The following is a 15,173-nucleotide window of genomic DNA, read 5'->3' on the forward strand; positions in this document are numbered from 1 at the left end:
GTACCGCTTTGGTCTTCGTTTTTTTTTTTTCTTCCTTCTTATGCTTTTAGCTAGTTAGGTAGAGTAGAGTAGAGAGTATTTTAATTTGGTATAACTAATTAATATAGTGTTATACGATATTGACGGTAATGTTGAGAAACTAACGAGATTGTAACGTGTGAAGAAAAAAAATTGTTTGTTGTTAGAAAAATCGTGAAAGTTCTAGGGAGGCGCTGGAGTTTTTTAGATCTCCAACTGACCTTAGTCTCACCCATAATCTATGTTATTTCTTCGTTCAAGTAGTCGTACAAATAGAAAATACAATAGTAAGACAATACAACATGGAATTAAATAAAGTGTTAGGTGTGATAAGGGCATGCGGCCATGAGCAACACGCTCTGGACGAACATGACTGTGACACCAGCCGTCTCTTAGTCGCAACTCATCTTCGGCTTACTCCAGCTCGCGCAGCTTTCATTCCAGCTCGACTTATCTGGGTCGGTTGGACTTCTTGGACTCTTTTCTTACATTTTCAACCCTTATGAAGCTACTTTTGATGTTGTTGGGAGTGCGTGAGGTCAGTAGGACCCTTGTTTGCTCCATTTAAATTATTTTTTTAGTTGAAAATTAGATTGATGGATTGAAACCTTTAGGTGAGTTAAGCTCAATAATTTGACTCGATGTTGTGAATCTTAATAGGTTGAATCAGACATCGAAGAGCAGATTTGGATTAGCTCTACGAATATTTAGTAACTTCAGCCTAGACCAATCAAGTAAGTAGTTCTACTCTTGGCTTGGTTGACAAACTGTATGATGTATATGACATGTGCCTCGTGGTCGTTGCACGTGTCATAATTATGATTGTTATGTTATGTTAGACTATGCTATGTATGCTATGTCGTGTTGTGTTATGTTGTATTATAATGTAATTATGTCATGTTGTAGAATCATATTTATGATATCGATAGTCTATGATGCATAAACCTCTATATAAGCTATGTTAACAACAAAAGATTTGATAGAAATTATGTAAGCATGTATGTTATAAATGAATGGAGGTTATGATAAAATATTAAAAAAATGTATCAAACAAAAAAGAAGTAAGATAAATAAATTATAACAATAAATGAAATAATGAGCACAAGTCGAACATTCCGTGCTTATCTCAAATTACTTCTAATAGCTAATACTATCTCTACAAAGTAACGTAAGTTCTTTTATAACGTTTTATTCTCACTCATATGATTCTTATAAAAAAAAATTTACGAGGTCAGTTAATATAAAATTATTTCAAACTAAGCGCACTTAATTTTGAATTTCTTACCATTGACCCACTGACATAGGCAATCACTCTCAGTTTCCAAAAATTTGTTTTAACTATCATATTCTTAAGATTACTCTCATTCGGATGTGATCTCAGTTCATTCATGTATTTCTTTTACTCGAGCGTCACATACCTATCAATAAGGCCAATTCATTCATATTTTAAATGTCAACTTCATACCGTTGGAAAAAGATAACATTTAATTCATTTTGTGGACTAAAAAGCCCTAATTAATATGTGAAGTTTCCTTCGTGCATGAAACATGAAACATGAAATGAAAATGATTTATAATATCTTACCTAAATTAAATTAAAACTATTTTTCTATTATTTAAAAATAAATAAATAGAAGTATTTTTATTTATTTGACTACCTTTACGGATAAAATATATTATTTGAGCACCTGTATTTTGAAATTTAGTTTATTTTATCTCAAAATTAGTTTTCAAATTTACATTTTGTCTCTAAGTCAAGTCTTTTGCTGTAAATAAAATTTACAGAAGGTAACTTTCTCAATCTCTATAATTGGGGTAAGCTAAAAGGAACTGAAAGTTATAAACTCAATCATTGAAATAGGCTCGAGAAGCCAGATGAAATAATATTAGGGAGTAAAAATCCTATTATGAATTCAGATGAGCGGATTAAAACCGAACAAGTACTTTAAGAGATGACGTTATGTTGGGCATACTAAATATGTTTTCCTCGTGAGCTTTGTGAATACGTTTACGAGAAAATGTCAAATCCTTTGAATTTTGCTATGAAATAGTAGAGCATGAAACATGAGGAGAAAAGGACTGAAAATTTCACAAATTTTTGCTTCACCACTAAAATTATTAGAATTCAGAAATTCATGGGTTTTTTCTTGGCCATTAAAATGAGTTCTTCTACTAACCCTAAACATGAATATCGTTTTTTGACATGATATAGATGTCTTAACCATTCAATCGATGTATTTATTTCGGTTTTTAGCCACCAATTCATAAATAGATAGTCATCTTAAATTTAATGCACATCAGTTCATAAATGTATGGGGAACAATTTTCTTAAAGGTCATCCACATGCACGTGTATCTCACTTTTCAGACCTAGATTTTAAACTTGGTTAAATGTTACATTTATATATTCACCTACAACGTAAAAATAAATTTAATTCATTAAAAAGAACTATTAACTTTGTCGAAACTCACAAATTTTAACCAAAATTTAATTTTAATGTCGTTTTTTTTTTTAATTGTATCGAAATTTATATCATACTAATATTTTAAATTAAAAAAAAAATTAATATTTTTTAAAGGTAAGATGGTAACATTGGGTAAAAATTGATATATTTTAATCTTTTATACTCCAAAGTAAAAAAATTGGGTAATTGAGATTCAAATAAAACAAGGCTCCTCCTCATGATTGAAATAAAGTTTGAATTTAAATTTGTTAATTCAAATTTACCGCTATCATCAATTGGGCCCAAATACTTTAATACGGCCCATTTGGTTATTGTGGGCCATCCAAAATCTAGTAGCATTATATTTACCCCGCTCCGCACCGTTTCGTCTACGTGGCAACTGATTTTTTAATACAATTTTTAATTATAAAAAAAACGATATTAAATCCAAAATCGACCGTTGGGTTCTTTTTGGTACGTAAGAGAATTTTAAAAAAAGAACAGTTATCTTCGTAGCACTTACGCTCCTCTCAGTGTCCTCATCTGAGTCGAAGAAGACGAAGAGGGTTGAAGATAATGGCCGACAATTGCTTGTTTAGTGAAGAAGAGATGGCGATCGACGAGGCTGTCGGCCACCCGCACGCTTACGCCAAGCTCTGCCGCGATCGACAAGCTGGATTGTACACTCATGGTCCTCCTTTCACTTTCACGCCGTATGGTCTGAAGAAACAAGAGGTAGAAACGAATATTTTCGATTTTTTGTTTGTTTAATGTGATGGAAACTTGAGGCGAATGAACGTAATTGAGATTTTAGTGTTTTTCTTATTTGAATTCACAATATCAGAGAATTGAATTGCTCGATTAAACATTTTAGGGATTGAGATCTTTCTGTTATTTTGGGGGAAAATTTACACGACTTGTCCTTAGTTCATTTCTGTTTGCCAATGTTTGTGGATTTCTGGACAATTCTTCTTCGAAATTTCCATTTCGGGCGGGGGAATGTTTTAAGATGACATGAATTCTGCAATCTCGAAGTATTTCGAATCTAATGAGTAGGTTAGCAATGTTTGCAGAATTGAATTGCTTGATTAAACGTTTTAGGGATTGATATCTTTCTGTTATTTTGGGGGAAATTTTACACGACTAGTCCTAGTTCATTTCTGTTTGCCAATGTTTGTGGATTTCTGGACAATTCCTCTTCGAAATTTCCATTTCGGGCGGGGGGATGATTTGAGATGACATGAATTCTGCAATCTCAAAAGTATTTCGAATCTATATGAGTAGGTTAGCAATGTTTGCAGAAACCGAAACCTCTCATTCTGAATTTCATTATTGTCTTTAATTGTGCTCGAATGGCTAAGAGCGGATTCGCTCATAACTTCAAACAAATTTACTTTTCTTTTGCCTAAATTCCAAATTGATTCTTCATTATATTGATGGTTTTTGCATAATGTTTCAGACCGCAACAGCAAGGGAGCTAGATCAGTTGTTTCCAATAATAAATCCAAAGGCAAAGCCTACAGCGAAGCCAAAGCTTTTTGTCAGCCTCTTATGGAAGCAACTCAATCATCTCGGGTAAATAGCTGAATTTCCATTTGTGGAATTTCTAAAAGCTTTTGTATGTATCTATTCTCAAGCAACTAGTTTCTGCTATATCAGGAATGCTGGCTTTGATCCTGCAGTAATTCGAGTTGACCATTACGGCAATGTTCTTTATTATCATGCTGATTCTGCTTCACCGCTTGCTTGGGATATTGATCATTGGTTTCCTTGCTCAAGTATGCTTCTATTTTGTTCTAAATTTGTTAATTTCTCTCTCTTTCTCTCTTCCTCATAGTTCTTTTGCTGAAACACAGGAGGAGGACTGACTGTACCAAGCAATTTACGAATACTACAATGGCAAGCCTGCAAGAGGAAGCATCACAAGTTAGAGTTCTTAGTTCCATGGTGGGATTTTCAATTAGGTATCACTGTAAACCAGTTTTTATCCATCTTTGCTTCATCCAACTCAGATTTCAGGTGGGTTTGCTTTAATTTCTTGATTGATGTTCATTTGAGTTCATGAATGGCAAGCTGGTGATGATAATATGTACGTATTTTCATGATGTAATGATGGCAGGCGCAGAGCATTTTCTTTTTTGTTCTTTGAAGGTGAAAACGAAGAGCTGAATACTTCACAGACGGTTCAATCTCATTCTTTTCCACAACATTTCGTGGAAGCCAAACAGCGACTCGGCTTTGCTCCAGCTGCCATAGTTTTATCTCGAACAGAATGCTATGATTCTTCATCACCTTTGAGATCGTTGGACTACAATAGACAACCAAGACCAAGTCTCCCTATAGTTGGTTAGTTCTATAAAACTATTCTCATTTTCTCTCTGCTCTTGGAAAGTTAAATTTTGATTTCATAATAACAGTAAATATTTGAATCTGTCAAGTTTGATAACATTGATTTTTTTTTTACTTTTTATTAATGTTAGCTGCACGAAAAGTGAAACCAGAACTTCTTAAAGAGAATGAAAACCCGGACTTCGTTACGAACCCATACCAAGCCATTGTCATGGCCAGAGATTCTCTAAGACAAAGAGATGAAATGGCAAAGCTGAAGGCAGAAATACAGAGAGTGGATGATGAAGTGGATGATATGAAGCTCAATAATGAAGAAGAGAAGCTTACAATTCAGGACTTGGAACTGAAACTAATTAAACATAAAAGAAGGGCAGAGAAGTGTAGGCGATTAGCCGAGGCACAATCATCTCATAAGACGATGCTGGAGAAGATGATCCGGGATACCATGCACCAGTAAATTACATAACTTCCCTCATTGCAAAAATCAACGTGCAAAGCGGATTATTGTCCAAATAGACTAAACTTGGCAATGTGATTGTTTTTCTTGTAGGAGTGTCATTTACAAGGAGCAGTTGAGACTAAACCAAGCAGCAAGTAATGCGCTAATGGCCAGGCTTGAAGCACAGAAGGCAATTTGCGATGCTGCCGAGAAAGATCTCTACCAGAAGTACAGACAGAGAGATGAGCTAGAGAAACAGCTGAGGCCTGAACACGAACAGGCTCGAAAAAGATCAAGAATGGATTATATGTTACTGGAAGAAACAGACTACAAGACTCCAACTTTCTTTCTGCCCGGAGTCAAGCCAACGACATCCACACACAAAGAGCTGAGACTGTTTCTAGAGGAAGAACAAAGAGTTTCTGAATCTGCTTTGTCCAAAAATGGAAGTGATTTGGCCATGGAGAAGTATGGTAACCATGAGGACAAAGCAATTATTCCACTGGATGAAGGAAGCTTAATTACTCAAAGGCTTCAAAATTTAAACATAGGAGAAGCAAAGAGACATGACATGCTATTCTCTTTCGAGAAAGATTCGGATGTCGATGAAGAAGAAGAAGACGACGAGAGTAGAAAACAACGCGGGAAAGGAAATATCGAGAAGTGGGTTCAAATGCTGTTCGAGGAAAACCAAGTAGATGCAGATCTCCAAAATGAAGAAGAAACTGGGACTAGAACAACTCAAGAAATAAGCACAAAACTGAATGCAAACTCCTCACAGAGGGAGGTGGAGGTCTTGACGTTGACGACTACAGAAGAACAAAACAAAGAAGAGAGGAAAGACAGAAATGTAGGAACTGAAGGCAGCAAAAGAGAAAAAGAAGTGAGCGGGGGGAGTGCAAGGATGTTCAGGAGAATCCCATCTTCACCATCTCTGGTCTTGGGAATGAAAAAGGGAAAGAAACCAATGGTAAGTGGGAATGATGATGATGTCGACGGCGAAGATGCTGCTGCGAGAAACAGCTTCTTCAAGTCTTCTATCAAGACACTCAAGAAGGCAGTAAGGATATGAAACTTGCCTGTTTCCATCATGCCACGGTTTGTAAGTCTTGNTTTTTTTTTTTTTTTTTTTTTTTTTTTTTTCCCGTTCCTTTTCTAATCTCTTGAAAAGCCAATAAGTCGGGGAATTTAGGCGCACCATGCAAAAGATTTAGTGACATTTCTTTTCTCGGTTATGTTTGTACAATGCCTTTCTCGGTTATGTTTGTACAAGGCCTTTTTTGGTGTGACGTAAATACTCCAAAATTTATTTATTTATTTTAATATTTTAAACCTGGTTGGATAAAAAGTCGTAAACCTCTCTGTGTAAGATCTGGTTGAAAAGGAGAACAAAACATTCTTTATGGATGGAAAGGAGACCAAAACATTCTTTATAAAGTTGTCAACCTCTCTGTAAGATCTACATCGGTTGAAAAGGAGAACAAAACATTCTTTATAGATGGAAAGGAGACCAAAACATTCTTTATAAAATTGTGGAAAGCTCTCCTTAGTAGACGTGTTCTAAAAACTTCGAGGAAAAGTCCAAGAGAGAGAACCCAAAGAACACAATATTTGCTGGATGGACTTGGGTCATTGGACTTGGGTCATTCGGTCTCACGATTTTAAAACGCGTCTATTCGGAGAAGTTTTCACATACTTACAAGGAAAGTTTCCTTCTCCTCTCCAACTAATGTGGGATTTGTTATCTTCAACCAATGTGAGATCTCACCATCCACCCTCTATGAGGGCTAGCGATCTCGCACCCTCCTTGGGGGCTAGCGATCTCGCACCCTCCTTGGGAGCTAGCGATCTCGCTGACAGACTACTTGGTGACTTGATACCATTTGTAACCGCTCAAACCTGTCTCTAACCAATATTGTTCAACCAATATTGTTCCACTGACACAGTTTTTGACACAGTTTTTAAAATGCATATGCATAGGAGGATTAAATTATATTGAGAAAGAAAAATATATTCTGGAAAAAAAAAAGTTGGATCATACTGTCTTTGCTTACTTATTTCTACGAAACTAACACAAAATTCTGACCCAAACAAACCAACTTCTCCCTGTTTGTTTGAATTAGCAATGAAATAACAAATCTAAGCGTTGGTGGGTGCTGAGGTTTCAGATGAACTGCTTGCAGAATCACCTGTTGTGGGGTTCAAAGGCGAGCGACCTGAGAGGGAGCCATTGTCACCGTCGTTCTGCGACACAACCGGGATCTTCACAGCTGATCTTTCCAACTCCTTCTCAAGCTCTTCTTCCTGACGCAGTGCTGAGAATTGGCTGTCTAACGATCTAGCTGCTCCTAACCATGCCAGGACGATAACCAACAGGACACCTCCAAGGTATGGAGTTGAGTTTGCAAGAGATCCGAATGTCAAGATCATGAACTGTTGAATAAGAGCGCCTCCAGACTTGCCTAATGGGTTGCAGACGACGTCGATAGCGGCCTTCCCTTTAACCTGAAGGACGAGCATTAAAAAAATGAGTTCTCAAGTAACGATTTAGTTCGTTGAGTCGAACAAGTCATGAAATTATACCTTGGTATCCTCATCCAAAGGAATGTAAGCCATTTCTTTGCAAGGATCAAACAAACTGTATTTAGCACTCTTGCTGAAGATGTTTTGCATAGCACCCACATAAACAGCAGCAAGAAGCGGAGTTATTCCGAACTGGGTAAGCATAGGTGCGATTGGACCTCCGAACAAAATCAACGAAAAGAAAGCGACTCCAGTAATGAGAAGCACTGTGGGTGTAATATTGGCTGCAACTCCCCATCCATATTTGTTGAATATGTATTGACTTAGCAACATCATTACGAACGTTACTATTCCAGTAGCGGTAGAGAAATCACCCATGAAAGAAGAGTATTCGTTCGGGCTCGGAAACTGCACGGTTGGAAAGGGGTATTATTTACAGAACAACAAGCTGATTGATATACAGACATTCCAATTTCAGATGCAACAAACCTGTGCTTTGAGCTTCGATTTCCATGTAACCTCGACGAGGTTGATACTAATTCCATATGCAACCACCAGAGTGGCAAGATCCCGGATGTATCTCGAAGATGCCAAGAATTTCAAGCTCTCCATTGTCCCCATGTTAACCTTCTCCTGTAAATGAATGCAAGAATCATGAGCTGACATGAGTATCATTAGCCAAAGTAAGACTTGCCCGAGCAATGCGAAAGCCAGGGGCTAATATCATATGTTTCCTAAGACGTTACCTTCTTCTTTTTGCTACGGGTCGGAAGAGAAGCAAACTTATTCACCCACCAATAGAGGAAACAAATGGCAAGCCCCATACCGACCACGATACTCATCATTGCTTTCAGAGATATCGCCCATCCATCAACTCCAGGACCCAAATGTTTCCTCATATTCGAGAAATACTTCACGGTTCTGCCCGAGAAAATAAGGGCAACATTCGCACCAAGTCCAAATAGGGGATAGAACTTTTTCGCTTCGTCGACAGTGGTAATCTGCAGAGAAATGACAATCAAAGAAGACAAAATTGAAGAGCCAATCCTTTCAAACTCCACTTGCTAAACATTGTTCATACTTATTTTGGCCACAAACAGATTCAATAAACCTATCAAGAACATAAGCTCAAGAACTAAATGAATATCAGCACACTCAGAGCAGTACAAAGATATTAAACAAGAACTCAAAACATAGGAACAAAAAAACAACATCAAATCCGCAGTCAAACAAGATCAAAATCATCAACAGCAAACAAAAACACAAAAACCACATCATAAACCATAAAATTTAGATTCAAGAATCAAAATCAAATGATAAAGCTCTAGAAATCTTTACCTGATTGGCAAATCCCCAGAACAAAACAGAAACCACCACACTTCCCCACAACTCAGCCATCACATAAAACAAACAGAAGCTCCAAATCCTCATAATAGCAAGAGGGCCAAGGAACCTCGGGCCAAGCGCGTTGAGAAGCTTATCAGCAAAAGCTTGAGGGTGGATATAATTGCTAAGAGGATATAAAAGAAACCCAAAAGCCCCAAAAAAGGCAATGAATGGAACGATGACAGTGTAGAACAGAGCCTGTCTAGGCAACGCATTGGCTAACTTAGTGTACAACAACATGAACCCAACAGCCATAGGCAAATTAACCCAAGTCTTCAAAAATGGAATAATCTCAGCACTGCTACCTTTAGCAGTCACAACCAAAACATCCTTCGTATCCCTAAGAATTGTGTAATTAAAAAGGATGCAAAAGAACATAAGCCCAAGAGGGATAATCTTTTTGAGGGTTTCAACTTCAATCCCCAAAAATTTGGGGTTCTCAGTTTCACCAAACGTAGACAAACCATCGGAATCCGCCGCCGCCGCCGCCGCCGCGGCTTCAGCCCTGCAGATTAGAGAAACTCGTTGTTTGGGAGAAAACGAAGGGGTTTTCGATACAAATCCCTGAAATCTTTGAAACCCATTTGAGGAAAGAGAAAACCCAGAAAGATTACGGGAATTTGTGGATAAAATCCTTTGTTTAAGACCATGAGAAGGCAATAGACTGCGGGTTTTGGGATTTGGGGGAAAAGAAAGAAGCCCTTTGCCCTGCAACACAGCTTCCATGTCTCTGTCTCTCTTTGATCCCTTCTGAAAAAACCCCCAAATGGATTGGCGTTTCAAAAAGAGAGCATAAGAGAGCAGAGATAAGGAAGATAAGAAGAAGATAGCAAATGAATTGCAAAGGATGGGTGAGCGTACAAATATCTTTCCTTTTATACAAATAACTGAAATCAAAAACCCTCTTCACAGAACAAACAGCCAAAAAAAATTAAAAATTAAAAATTAAAAAAATTAAAAAAAAAAAATCGGAAAAAAACGGAAGGAATGATATTAGACCAAGATTTTTCTCGCAAGTTGGTTATTTATTATTATTTTTTTTTTCATCTTATTATCAGTCATTTTAAGGGTAAAATTGTTCATCAGAGTGTTTGGAGTTTGATGAGTTCAAATTACGACCAAATTGTAACCGTTAGTGTTAGCTCTCCTTGTTTTCAACCAAAAATAAAAAATAAAAAAGTTTGGATTTTTATCATAATATAATATTTAGTGAATTCAATTTTTTATTTTTTTTTTTATCAAAACAAAAAATAAATTTAATTCATTTTTGGGGGAAAAAAATAATTGATTTGGTTCATTCCCTAAATTTATAGCTTAGCATTATTTAAATAAAAATTGTAAAAATTGAATTATAAAAATTCAATTAAAACCCTAAAATGATATTTTTGTGCTTTAAAAAATAAAGATTTTGTGTGTTTTAATTTGTGGAAAAAGGTTAAAAGAAATTAATGTATGGTTAGCAATAAATAAAATAATAAAGATAAAAGTCAAATTAGGAAATGGAAATGTCGAAAATACCCTTTATGTTAGGATATTTGTGAGCTTTTGCCAGATGGTCATTAAAGTGCCACGCTCCTTTTTTTTTTGCCCTTTTTCCCTTTTTCTTTTGCAATTTGAGCTACAAAACAATGGAATATTATTTTGTCCACCAAAAACAACAACAATCTCATTTATTTCTTCATTTTTTCTGTAAATAAATAAATAAATTTATGTCCCGAGACTTACGAGGTCCCACTCGATCTAGGTAAAAAAAATCGTTTTAAGATAAATGTAAAAAAAAAGTTACCAGAGATTATTTTTCATCAGTGAATAAGTTTTTTTTAATTCTTTTTCAAGGGTGAAATAAATATTAAAATAAATAGAAGAGGTATTACTATTATTTTTATAATATATATTAAAAAGAAAAAATAAAAAAAAAAACCCACCCACCCCGCTATTGGCAAGGAGTAGGATGACTGGTTCCACGATTTGGAGTCCAGGTCAGCAGTAGGGTACACGGAGTGCTGACGTTGCACCCGGCGTGGTTTTGCACAGACAGCTAAAATATTCTCTCTTTAATTTATTTTATTTTGAATATACTTAATTAATTAATATAGTTAGTTATGATGAATGAATAATAATTTATTTAAATATTTTGAGAAATAAAATTTTATAGAATAAATGGACCACTTTTTTAGTAAAATTATTAATTAATTAGTTAACGATATTTTTAAGTATAAATTAATTAATTAGGATTAATAAACTTATAAAAGAAGTTAATTTTCAACATTATAAATTACTAGGACTAATTTAGTGATTTTAATTCGGTCCTTCATTAATATATCATAATTTTGAATTAAACTTAAAATTGCAATTAATAATAATGAATTATAACTAATAAAATTAATTAAAATATTCTATTATAACAATTTATTTTATATCTCATTATTTTTATTTTATTAATAAATTATTATAATTGTATTAAATTTGTAAGTATATCTCAACTAACAACTTTTACTTCATCATGTTTAAAATGTACTAAATAGTTACCACCAAAAGTTTATATAATTATATTAAAATCATTTATTCAAGGATAAAGATAAATAAAATTTAAATTTAAAATTTGATAATTTGATTTAAAAATAAACTAATAAATAATACTTAATTATCTAAAACTAAATATTGCAATAAAATGGTTGGATATACTTTATTTATATTAAATTTTGATAACATTTCTAATGTTTTGCAAATATTTTATTTTGAAGTACTTTATTCTAGGCATCTCGAATAAAGCATTCAAATAAATAATATAACCCGTTTATATATCTTATAATATTATATATATATATATATATATATATATATATATATATATTAATCTGTCACATAAATCTAGAACATTATTTATCTCGAGACATTACAATTTTCATTCATAAAACAATTATATATATAAATAGAAATAGAGATAAGAATAAGAAATAATTGTCATTGGAAATAGAAACTCCTTCTGAAAAGGAGAGGTGGATTTGTCGGTGTAGTAAAGAAGTGAATGACACGGAAACAGTAAAAGACAAGCTCCCCCCCAAAAAAAATAAGCGCTGCTTATTTAATTATTTAATTATTTAATTATTAATTATTAATTATATTAATTATTAATAATTATTATTATTAGTATTATTTATTGCTTTTGGGAACTGAAATTTGGAAGAAAACAAATAAATTTTGGAAGAGAAATTGCTTTTGGGAAACTTGTTTGTGGTGCTTGCAAGCTAAGCCAACCCCCCACCCACCCCTCCTCCCTTCCGCTCACCATATTTGAACCTAATAATCTCCTAATATTAAAAAGCTGAATTTTCATTTTTTATTTTTTTAAGTCCTAATTTAAAGTTTATATTTTATTCAATTTTTTTTCTTTATTTATTTTTTAAAAATAAGGATGTAATTGGGTTGGTCCAAATTGAAATTTATAAATTTGACTAAAAATTTGAATTTCCAATCAAATTTGAAGCTTAGATCGTCAAATACGGCTGACTTGGGTGCCGTAACGTTTTTTTGATATTTGATATTTTTAGTTTATTTAAGTTTACAAGAATTTTTTTTTTATATAGAATTTTTCATTAATTTCATCATATGGTCGGTTGAACTAACCGCAAATGTTTGGTTCTTAATATTTTTTAAAATTTTATTTAAAAAAAATAAAATAAAATAACATTTCAAGAATAACAGGTATATTTGGAAAATCTTTTTAAGTGTTGGTACTTTTAAAAGAAATGGACAGCTAAAAAAGGACACATAAACTAAAATTAAATGGACAGCCACAAGAAATGGACGATGCTGATTTCTTTTATTTCTTTCCTTTTTTTTCCAATCACAACGTCGTACCCTAAAAAACAATATTCTTTTAAACATTTATCTCATGTTTATATGTTTAATTGCTTCATTTTTCACGGAGATTAGTAGCCATTGCATATGGTCCATGGTTTATTCAAACTATTCACAAATGTACGAGTTAGACGATTTTGGTCTAGGGGAAGTCACGAGAGAGAAACCCTACTTTTGAAAATAGATGAGCCACTTGATTTTGTTTGTTGTTACTATATATTATATGCATACCGACATCGAGAGGAGACTACTTATTGGGTATTTATAATATGCACTCTTTTCAAAATTACTATTAGGTCTGTAAGGCTGCGACAACGATTGACAAGTAGGGTTAGAGAACTACGAACTGAGGACTAAGTCTACAAAAATGAAATACAAATTTTCACATTAACAAATAGTGAGTATGTGTAGACAAGTCAACCTCTTTGCATTACAAGGAGGGTCGATAATCTTATCTCAAATAGAGAGCGAGTATGGAAATGTGATGACACTTTATGGAGATGCAAGAAAAGCATATTTCAATTTGTATGCTCAAATGGCTGAATCTCTCAAATATTGGCATTTCGTGGACCATGTGCCAACAAAGTGATGCCCCACATCCTATTATTAATACATGCAACGGATTCTATTGCCATAACAGTCCTATGAGCCCAAAGATATTTATTGAAAATTGGGTGAGATGGTTCAAGAACGGCAGAAGTTGTAGCATTTTCTGTGGTAAGATTTTTTCAATCTTATAGTGTGTTTAACGATTATTATATGTATTATGGAGGCACCAACTTTGGAAGAACATCAAAAGGTTCATTCATCACAACGTCTTATGATTGCAACACCTTCTTTTGGGAACTCGAATTCTTGATGTTTGCAACACCGCAATGGTTAATTCTCAAACATCTTGTTTGTGAATGAGCAAAATGAGAAGGAAAATGCACAATTCTTGTGGACTTGGGCTCGAGAGCCCATGAGAGACACTCTACAAAGAAATGGTAACTTTAAGGCAAACCTTCTTTTGGAACAAAAAGAATCACTATGGATAGGTAAATGACGAATTTCGAAGCAAATTTAACATCTTCTCTTCAAAACATGACTCTCCAAGTGAATACAAAAGGTTATCTACTCCATGCTTTCATACATAGAAGGTACATTGGGTCCAACAATGGGAAGAGTTATATGTTTGAGAAATCCATTCAATTAAAATTGAGAACCAACGCCATATCTCTATTGAGCGCCATAGTTGGGCTTAAGAATTACGATGCATTTTATGACAAAGTATCTAACAGGAATTGACGGTGCCACCATATATCTAACTAAAGATGGAAATGTTAGAACCGATTTGTTATCAAATTTATGGTCTTATAAGGTTAGGATTAAATGGGGAAAGGAAGCAACTTTACAATTCAATATTCTCGAAATGGGGTGCTTTAGATAAAAAATCTATTGAAAGGCCTATGACATGGTACAAAACAAGCGTTTAACCCCCCCTTTAGAAAATGATCCAGTAACGTTGGGCATGCAAGGAATGGGTAAATGGGCGAAGCATATGCCAATTTACGCCTTCTTTCATTGCTAGCAAGGGTAGTTGCAATGCTACTTGTGACTACAGAGGTGCATATGACCCTAGCAAATGTGTTGGAAATTGTGGGAATCCTTCTCAAAACTACTGGTATCACGTTTCAAGATTGTTTTTTCTGATGATACAAACACATTAATTTTATTTGAAGAATTTGGTAGAAATCTTCCACAACTTTCAATTCCTTCAACAACTTTCCGTTCAAACTATTACTATAGGATATGTAAATGGAAATGTTAATGAAGGAAGCACTTTAAAACTCAATGTCCAATCAAGCCTATTTGAAAATTGATCTTTGAATACTTTTAAGTACTACCTGGTCTCTTCGAATGCACGATAGAATATTGAGACTTAGTACATCCTTCGAATGTACAATAGAATATTGAGACTCAGTGCATCCTAGTTCTTATTTACTGGTTCAATGCATACCTATAAATCGTCCACTTATATAACTTTTAATACACCTTTGCGATTTACAGGACATAGTTTGAGACGATCCTAAGATCTTACTTCAATTTAGATTTTTAAATTTCAAAATTTAAATGAGATTGTGTTAGAAGGATGAAATTTTAAGTTTTTAAGTGC

The 15,173-nt window shown here is 34.2% G+C and overlaps 2 protein-coding genes across 2 annotated transcripts; one reads left to right on the plus strand and one right to left on the minus strand.

The window, feature by feature from the left end:
* The first annotated feature begins 2,953 nt into the window (after positions 1 to 2,953).
* LOC111791189 lies at positions 2,954 to 6,357 on the plus strand. Its single transcript, XM_023672438.1, has 7 exons — positions 2,954 to 3,195; positions 3,920 to 4,035; positions 4,120 to 4,238; positions 4,317 to 4,479; positions 4,580 to 4,806; positions 4,941 to 5,262; positions 5,360 to 6,357. Exons 1-7 carry the CDS (start codon positions 3,037 to 3,039, stop codon positions 6,318 to 6,320), a joined length of 2,067 nt encoding a protein of 688 aa, XP_023528206.1. The 5' UTR covers positions 2,954 to 3,036; the 3' UTR covers positions 6,321 to 6,357.
* Positions 6,358 to 7,225: 868 nt separating this feature from the next.
* Positions 7,226 to 10,029, minus strand: LOC111790743 (plastidic ATP/ADP-transporter-like). Its single transcript, XM_023671774.1, has 5 exons — positions 9,110 to 10,029; positions 8,518 to 8,772; positions 8,261 to 8,404; positions 7,832 to 8,179; positions 7,226 to 7,753 (listed from the first exon to the last, which is right to left on the minus strand). The coding sequence occupies exons 1-5, from the start codon at positions 9,881 to 9,883 to the stop codon at positions 7,388 to 7,390; spliced, it is 1,887 nt and encodes a 628-aa protein (XP_023527542.1). The 5' UTR covers positions 9,884 to 10,029; the 3' UTR covers positions 7,226 to 7,387.
* Positions 10,030 to 15,173: the final 5,144 nt, after the last annotated feature.

Source organism: Cucurbita pepo, chromosome LG03, assembly GCF_002806865.2.
Source record: "Cucurbita pepo subsp. pepo cultivar mu-cu-16 chromosome LG03, ASM280686v2, whole genome shotgun sequence".
NCBI classification, from domain to species: Eukaryota; Viridiplantae; Streptophyta; class Magnoliopsida; order Cucurbitales; family Cucurbitaceae; genus Cucurbita; species Cucurbita pepo.